General features: G+C 39.5%; 1 protein-coding gene across 1 annotated transcript; it reads left to right on the forward strand.

Moving 5' to 3' along the window:
- Positions 1 to 6,093: 6,093 nt before the first annotated feature.
- On the forward strand, positions 6,094 to 9,022 carry LOC122093540 (5' exonuclease Apollo-like). The gene is made up of 2 exons (XM_042663891.1): positions 6,094 to 6,425; positions 6,557 to 9,022. The coding sequence occupies exons 1-2, from the start codon at positions 6,134 to 6,136 to the stop codon at positions 6,805 to 6,807; spliced, it is 543 nt and encodes a 180-aa protein (XP_042519825.1). The 5' UTR covers positions 6,094 to 6,133; the 3' UTR covers positions 6,808 to 9,022.
- Positions 9,023 to 9,596: the final 574 nt, after the last annotated feature.

Genomic DNA, 9,596 nt, shown 5'->3' on the forward strand with positions numbered 1-9,596 from the left:
GTCAGATTGGTGGGTCAAAAGAAGGGCAAGGCACCCACCAGTCATTACTCACCACTTGACCCAGGGACTCTGCCTGGAGTGATGGGCCAAGTCACCCATCGGTCTTGCTTACCGATTGAGTCAGCAGCCTACCTAGGACAGGCGAGTGCTAGATTGGTGGGTCCGATCGTTCCCAGGCACCCACCAGTCAGAACCGGAATTTTACTGTTCTCTCCCATTCTTCACCTCACTTTGGGAAAATCACCACGGGTCGATTCAACCACATTTTTCACAAATCTAAGCTCCAAATCATGATTCCAATATAGAATCTAAGGTCGACCCAAAGTCTAAAGCGTGGATCTTACCTCTTTGCTCAAGAACACCTCAAAACCCCAAATCTTTCTCTTTAGTTCAAAAGATCAACAAATGCTTCACAATTCTTACAAGTCTTTCTCTAAATCCTTCATAAACAATATATAGAACATTTATTAAACCTTATATTCACATTCTCAATATATCATAACAAGATCCAAAGGATTGCTACCCAAATCGAAGAGTTTCATAAGGATTTAAGGAATATGGACTTTACTCACCTCAAATCGTAGATCTTGAGATGAGGATCGTTAATCCATGTTGGATTTAAGAGATCTGACCCCGGCGTCGCACAACAATCATCTTCTTTCCCATTTTCTTCTTCCTTCTTCTCTCCTCTTTATTCTTTTTCTCTTTCTTTATTTTTCTCACCCACCATGTAAAACAATAAATGAGGAGACAGGTAATAAATGCTATTTATAATGGAGTAAAAATATCTAAAGACCAGAGTGGTAGGTCACACTGGTGGATCTGACCCACCTATGACCACCCACCAGTTGGCCAATACTTAGTCCAAACATTGGGATTTTCGTCGGGCTCGGCCCCGACACGTATTTCAATCTCATAAATTGATTAACATGCGTAATTGACATGAAATACGGCTATGTACCTTTATTATGAGTATATGGCCTCGTGACATGTACAAGTGCACGACTCAGGTATGCGAACTTCACTAGGAACTGACTCCAACTCATTTGGCTAACCTGAGTTCAGAGTCACCCTTGCCACCATGCTCCATAAGGTACTCGACTAAGCTTGCTCAGGTTCAGGTCCTGCAAGACCAAACCAAATCAACCGAGCAATTAGATCGGGTTTAGAAAGTAGGGTATCACATTTTTTTACCTTACAAACAAAGATCAAGTATTAATATGGTCGATACTAGGGGTGTCAATTCTTAAACCGAATCGGTAAAATCGGCCAGACCGAACCGATAACAACACGGACCGAACCGAACCGAAGCCTTATTGGGTCGGTTCGGTTTGGAGTATTGCAACCCCAAAACCAAACCGAACCACATCGAAAATCGGATGAACCCGAAACCAAACCGAAACCAGCTCAAAACCCGGATCGAAACTGAAACCAAACCGGTAAGAAACCGAAACACTCCAAAATTCATTAAAAAAATTCAAAATTTGCATAGTTTTGTAAACATTTGTATGGAAATTTGAATCCAAATTGGACAAAAAACCAAAACCAACGCGGTTACAAATCGATTTAAGAAACCGAAGACAAACCGAAACCAAACCGCATCGAAACCGAAACCAAATCGAAACCGGAATTTCCTAATTGGTTCGGTTTCGGTTTCAACTTTTCCACACCGAAACCGACTCAACCCGGACCGAAATCGAGCCGGACCGACCGATTGACACCCCTAGTCAATACATATTAGTATTGGGGACAATACCAATATATATCAACATATACAAACAATACAATATCAATATCTTAAACCGTGCAGGCAGATGGCGCGTAGATCCCACCCCTTATTTATTTATTTTTGTCATACTCAATTAAAACAATAACAAAAACCTTGATACAGCAAAAAACGGTTGGAATAATAATACTAGCTAATATATATATATATATATATATATTTGGAAAATTTATTGTGCCACCCCTGGAGAATGCCACAATGAGAAGACCATCCTCTCTGTTTCACCAAATTATTCTTAGACCCCATACCGTTGGTCACAATTAAGTCAAGAGATAAAATGATCGTTATACCTTTTTCACTAAAATAGTCATGATTAAGTCAAGATGTAAAATGACCATTGTACCCTTTTCACTGAAACTCACATTAATCCAATTCCTCCACCCCTACCTGGAGATAACAAGTCTGAATGTCCCGCCTATGGTTTTTCCATCCGGTAGAAACCCCAGCACCGATCAACAATAGCATCGAGCTCCTACTGGAACGAGATGCCCTTTGCATCTCAACTCAGGAAACTGGATCTCCTATATGTCATGCTTGATACAGAGGACCATTGTTAGTTGATTTAGCAAGGTGCCAATTTAGAAATTCTTGAGGTATGACATGGAAACTGTTTTTGTCCTTTCTGCATTTCTATCATTGTCTTTGCTTGTAAAGTTATGTAACTTTTGTCTACTCCTTATGGGTAGGCAAGAAATGTCATTGGAGATAGAGGCTTAGAAGTTCTTGCTCAAAGGTGCAAGAGATTAAAAAGGCTTAGACTTGAGCGAGGTGCAGATGAACCATGAATGGAGGATGAACAAGGTGTAGTTTTACAGAGAGGATTATCTACGTTAGCACAGTGTTGCATTGAACTTGAATACCTGGCTATTTATGTGTCTGATATAACCAATGTTTCCTTGGAATCCGATGGTACATACCTCAAAAACCTCTCTGACTTTCGTTTGGTGTTGCTCGACAATGAAGAAAGGATTGCAGATTTGCCACTTGACAATGGAATCCAAGCTTTGTTGAGAGGTTGTGAGAAGCTTAGGAGGTTTGACTGATGTTGGTCTTGGTTATATAGGGCAGTACAGCCATAATGTGAGGTGGATGCTGTTGGATTTATGAGCTAAATTAATTATTCGGGTTAATTAAATGGGTGAGAGTCAAATTGCATGAACCGGTTCGGTCCACTCTCAAGTTTAGGGATATGCTGGCTCAACCCATTGTGGTTTAGGGTTTTAAGTGCAGGACAATATTATAAATACTAGGTTTTGGGTCCCTATAGCCATTATTCACTCTTCCCCACTTTACCACTAAAGTGAGAGAATTAAGGAGGTTTAAGGGGTTGTAGAAGATCCATAGCCAAGTCAAGAGAGCGAAAGTGAGAATGACCAACATCAATCATCTTCAGCATACTAGGTGAAAGGTACAAATCGATCATTCATAATTTTATTAGATTCGTGTTCTTGTTTTTCCTGTATGATTTCCTCAATAGGGTTTCAAACTCATACCCATAGGGAGTTCTAATAGATGCTTATGGGTTAAGTTGGAGAATCTGACAGAGGTCTTTTGGAGTTCTAGAGATGTTGTCCTAATCTGCAGAAGCTTGAAGCTATTTTCATGGATTCCAAAAGGCGATGCCACCGTCGTTTGTCGCCGATGCCATTATCGATGCCGTGCCATTGCTTTAAGCGATCGCCGCTGGTCCAAATCTTTGGGAGAAAGGTAAATTAGGTATTGGAATGGGTGAAAGAAATAGTAAATTATTACAAGGGTATTTTAGGTATATTCATTAATTGTGATTGACGGTAGGAGGTCTGAAAATAATTTGGTGAAACAGAGGGGGTGATCTTATCATTGTGGCATTCTCTAGGGGGTGGCACGGTAAATTTTCCTATATTTTTTGTGGGTGAGAACGATTAGCCAATATCACGTGGTTTGTACATGAAATGGAAAATAACATTGAATAATGACCCTTATATTTGAAACACAATTCACTTGATTGCCAATGTAGTAGCTAACCTCATCGTCACAATAGTACACATGTTTGCATGTAGTGAGTTCCACTTGTCCCCCTCGTCATGGTCACTTCTTCTCCTTCAACATTGAATTATATCTTATTGAAATAAATTATTTTTTCCCTCCTATCTTTGGTCTTTGTTTTTTGGTTAATATCTAGTGGTAGTAGGACGTACGTATTATAATTTTATTTTCACATTTTTTTAATGTTAATCATCCATTTAATATTAGATTAATTTAAATCATCTATTAGTTTTCTATACTGTAATCGATTCCCAGTTTTTAGGGTGGAGAAATGATGGTCACTTATATTTAACTGTTGTGATAGTGACAACATGGGTGAGTGACAGCATACATAACTGTTCCAACTTCTTCCCTTCCAAAGGGCAACTAGGGAGAGTAGGATAATGATAGACGATTTCTCTCTCTGTGTAGAATTTTCTCTTTTTTTCCATTAGTTCTCTCTTTCTAGACAATTTCGTCTCCCTCTTGCTACAAATTTGTTTTAACTCCTCAGGTTCAGAATACACAATGCCAATGCTGCAGGAAATGCAATCCGTAATATCTCCATGCCCAACTCATCATTTTTTAAGACACGATTGAACATGAAATTGCAGAATCCCACATTAGCACTATTGAAAACCATTTGTTATTGGCCCTATGTTCTTTGTATTATTCTTTTAGAGTTAAATAAGAAAATATCTACAAGATTCTAATCCTCTACAAAAGAAGTGAAAACAAAATTTTATTGGCGAGAGGTTTTCTAGAGGATGAATTTTTGTGTGACAAAGATTCATTGAAGAGGATAGCAATGACCTATTGTCATCATAACAACCGGTTTCAGGTAAACTGAGAGGGAAAAGGTTAACACTTAAATGTTACTTAGCAATATCGCCGATTATTAATAAAGAATGTTCTGTATTACTATTTCCCCGCACGTACCACGACCATTTTGCCATATATAAATGCGACAAAATAACTTATACAAAAAAAAAAGAGAGACAAAATAGCTAGTTTCCCGCACATATTTCTAATGAATTAATCGGAAAATCAGAATTGATTAGGTTGAAAACTGCTAAAATGAAGATGCGAAAAGGGATGTATTTCCTGTATAGGTTTCGTTTGGTTGCAAAGGAAATTTAAAAGGGAGGGAAGTGAAATTTTCATATTTTAAAAAGAATTATTTATAATCATTATCCTATATGATTGTATAAACTACTTAATTTTTTTAACCATATTTAGTAATGATATATTTTACATATTATAGTAAAAGATTTTAAATGCAAAGTAAAGTAAAATGTTATAACCAAATATGAAATGATTTGAAGTTAATATTAAAATCACATGATTAATGATTACATATATTTATTTTTTAGGTATGCAAATTTTACTTCTCTTCTCTTTAATTTTCCTTACAATCAAAGATAACCTGAGGGTAAAATATTTTGGCCTGAATCTAAAACGACTTTTTATCAAGAAATAAAAATCTAAAATGATCAATCCGTATAAATAACGGGGATGACAACTACAAGTACCGATACCATAAACAAATCCAATGAAGTTGGTGAGAACAGCTGGAAAGTACACTATTATAGCATGAGAAGACAATTTCAATTCTTGTCATCGATACACTTGTCGAGTGTTGAAACAACAACTCTACATCTTTGTCACTATCAATTTATTACCGATAGGCTGAGTTGGCATATGATCATGAGGCAAAATCCTCTCATAGACTATGACCTCTTGCAACAATTTGATACTGAACATTTGATGCAAGGATTTGAGAGACCATATTGGTATTGATATGGGTCTCTGCGAATACTAATCTAATACCAATTTGGATTGGATTGGATTAAATTGAATCGGATCAATGGGTATCAGTCGATTTTGCCTTTTATTTTTTACAAAAAATATTAAATTTTTACTATTTTACCCTTGAACCGATCCGAATAACCAGGTATTAAGATCAATTTGAACCGATATCAATTCGATATGATCGATACCAAAGCGATACTTGAAACCATAATTTGATGTGGATCCCCACAACCAGAACCGGCTGCCACACTCTTTAAATGTTTTAATTTTATTGCAGGAGGTCATGATGAGGATCCGGGCTCATCAGGAGGCCAAAAGCCGCAGCCATGGTTTATGATTTATGGAGCCCATGGGGTATGAGTCATGTAGAACATGGGCTATCACTCATTAGGCCCATGGACCAAAGATTCAGGTACTACCTGCCCATTTCCCAAATCTCTCATAAGTCATAACAAGACTTCCGCGCCGATTTAAAAAGGAAAACCCTTAAATACCTGTGGGATAGGTAGCGGGCAAAACCTAAACGAAACAATGGAGAAGGGGATGATAAGCGTGGATCGATGGAGTGAGCAGAGCCAGGCTTATTTCCTCACTCATCTCCATGCAGATCACACCAATGGCTTATCTTCCAAATGGAGCAAAGGTCCAATCTTTTGCTCCCCCGTTACCGCTAAGCTCTTTCCCTTCAAATTCCCTGGTTTCCACCTTTCCCTGCTCACGGTTTTGGAGATCGGAATTTCACATTTGATTTCTTTGGTATCTCCTTCCACCGGATTGGAAACTTCGGTTCATGTTACAGCCATTGATGCTCACCATTGTCCTGGTACGTCATGTTCGCTTTTGAATTACATGGTGTTCCATTTGCTGTGATTTAAGCTATTTTTCTGTTTCAGATGCAGAACCGATTTCATTTTCTTACGAAGTTCGTTTATTTATGGATTTTTTATTGTGCAGGTGCTGTCATGTTATTGTTTCGTGGTGAATTTGGATGTATCCTTTACACTGGTGATTTCCGTTGGGAATCAACCAGTGAAAGGGCAAATTTAGGGAAGAACACACTCGTCAACGCTCTCATGGGTGATAAAGTGGACTTCATTCACCTAGACAACACTTACTGTAATCCATTGTATTCCTTCCCTCCTCGAGAAGTTGTTGCCCACCAGGTTCACTTCCATATGTGTTTTTTTTTTTTTTTTTTTGGGTGAATAAATAATCCATTACCAAGCAAAAAGGGAAAAAGATCACAGCCCCTAATAAGGGGAGGGCGGAGAAAGCAAAACCAACTCAGAGAGTAGTTCTAGGAAGCTCCCAGGAGTTAACAATATGACAGTTTCTAGGGGAGGCATTACAAGTGGAAGTAATCCAAGAGATTTTGGTTTTGACATCAAAGAAGATGGAGCCCCCAATTATTATCAAGAGGACGAAAGTTGGAGGTCAATTTTCTATGATTTATATTCATCCAGATTTGGTTTATTGTAGCGCAAAAGGCAAGTTTTGCCACAATATCACAAATAGTCTTTCCCTGAAAAGTCATATCCATCCAAATCCATTCTCTGAGAAAAGAAAAAATTCTCCTATAAGGATCAGTTTCCAGATGGATGAAGAAATGATTCAAGCAAAGAAGAGGTGCTCTATAGCCTCCATCTCATTGCCACGTAGCATATACATTGGGTAAGTTGGAATGCCTCTTTGAATGGGGAAATATTGTGTGGGTAAGGAGTTAGTAAACACTCTCCAAGCTATAAAACTCTGCTGGGGGATGTGATGCTTGAACCATATGAGACGGTGCCATGGAGAGGCCGGCCATGAGTCCTGACAAACTCTCAAGCTGCCTTTGAAGAGAAGAGCTTAGAAGAGGAAGGCATCCAGAGAATATTGTCGTGTCTTTGTTGTTGGGATATTGGGATGACCGGCAAAGAGTTCCAAATATCCGCAAGATGGGTTAAAGAATGAGCCGGGGGAGACCAGTTGCCTGAAGAAAGAATATCAACCACAAGGGCAAACTTGGATAGGCTTAAGTTGTAAATTCTTCTGGCACTTATATTGTGATAAAGGATTCCCTTGGGGTGCCAAGGGTCAAGCCAAAGGAAAATATTAGCCCCATTGTCTATCTGGGAGGAGATGACTGAGAATACAGAGGGGCTTTTACGCCACACCCATGAGGCACCTGTCGGAATTTTCACAGTTCAAAAAGAATCCGATCTAAGAGGATTCGAGTTAACCCATTCGACCCATATACTTTTCTTTTTAGAGATGATCTTCCAAGCCAATTTGATGATACCAGCCAGATTAACATTCTTGATCCTTCTCAAACCAAGCCCCCCCTTCTGCTTTAGGAAGATAAACAACAACCCAGCTCATGGGGCAAAGAAATCTGGTACATTCGCTTCCTTTCCACAATAAAGAGGAAAAAATGGACTCTAGCTTTGAAATGACAGATTCCGGCAAACCATAGATGCCCGACCAGTAAATGTAAGAAGCTTAGAGAATGGATCTAATGAGCTCAAGACGACCCACAAAGGATAGAAGCTTTCATTTCCAAAGCTAGAGGTGCTTCCTAATAAGGTCAAGCATAGGAGAACAATGATGGGCAGAGAGCCTGACTAGAATAAGAGGGAGCCCAAGATACTTCACTGGAAGGTGCCTAATGCAGAAACCAGTTTGCTCCAGCAGGGAGGCTTTGGCAGATTCAGAGATCCCAGTCAAGAAGTTAGGAGATTTTCCGGATTGATATGGAGCTCAGACATTGCAGCAAATTGAGCCAGAGATAGCATGATGTTTCCTAGAGAAGAAGGATCAGCTCTGGAGAAGATCATCAAGTTGTCAGCAAAAGTAAGGTAAGTAAGCTTAAAAGCCTTGCCCTTAGGGATCAAAGATACTGGTCTTTGGCCACTTGCAAACTTCTAGAATGAGCTTTCATAGCAAGACAAAAGATGCATGGAGAGAGAGGGCATCCTTGCCTGATACCCACTGAAGAAGAGAAGTTGCCAGTCGGACTTCCAATCACCAAGACTAAGAATTGAGGGGAAGCAATGCAGTGATATGTTCAATCAGTGAAAATTGGAGGAAACCCCATGCTGTTGAAGACCAAAACAATGTAATCCCATCTCAGAGAGTCAAAAGTCTTGTGGATGTCTATCTTCATAAGGGCAGCTGAGGAGTGGGATTTTCTGTCAAACCCTCTAACAATTTCATGGCAAAGGAGAATGTTAATGTTATCCCCAATACTTCTCCCAGGGATGAAGGCCGATTGGTTGCTGCAAACAAAGGAGTCAATCACGAACTTGTTTCTATTAACAAGTATTTTAGCTATAAATTTATAGAGGAGATTACATAAAGAAATTGGCCTGAAGTCCTTCATCTCATCAGCTCCCTCTTTCTTCTGGATGAGCCAAAGAATGATGTGACCTTTCCCTTTGATTTGGCTAGGGTTAAAGAAGAAGCTCTTGACTGCTTTGATCATGTCCTCTTTGATGAGATCTCAAGAAGATGAAAAGAAACCCATGCTAAAGCCGTCAGGACTTGGAGCTTTGCTAGCTTTGTGGTAGAGGATAGCAGAAGTGATCTCTTCCTCAGTGGGGATAGCCATAAGAAGACCGGATAAGTTTCTAGGAATGAACTTGTTTAAGAGGCCAACTAGGAGGAAGGGGGGGGGACTTCCATATGTGTTCATTTAAGGGTACATATGTGTTAGATCAAACACCAAGAAACACGAATAAAGAAAGACAATAGATCCGTAAGACACAGAGATTTAACGAGGTTCACACACCAGGGTGGTGTGCTACGTCCTCGGGCGAAGAAGAAGATGATTCACTATGCAGAAGAAGGATTACACCCTAGCAGCGACGAGGAAGAACTCGCCCTGAAACCCTAGCTTCGTGAAAACCCTAGAATACAATGACTCTCAACAAGCAACAGTACATTATATATATATACTCCAAATAGCGGTTCGACCCATCGGGTCGCGGTCGATCCGGTCGAACCATACCGCGGG

This window comes from Macadamia integrifolia, chromosome 11, assembly GCF_013358625.1.
Source record: "Macadamia integrifolia cultivar HAES 741 chromosome 11, SCU_Mint_v3, whole genome shotgun sequence".
NCBI classification, from domain to species: Eukaryota; Viridiplantae; Streptophyta; class Magnoliopsida; order Proteales; family Proteaceae; genus Macadamia; species Macadamia integrifolia.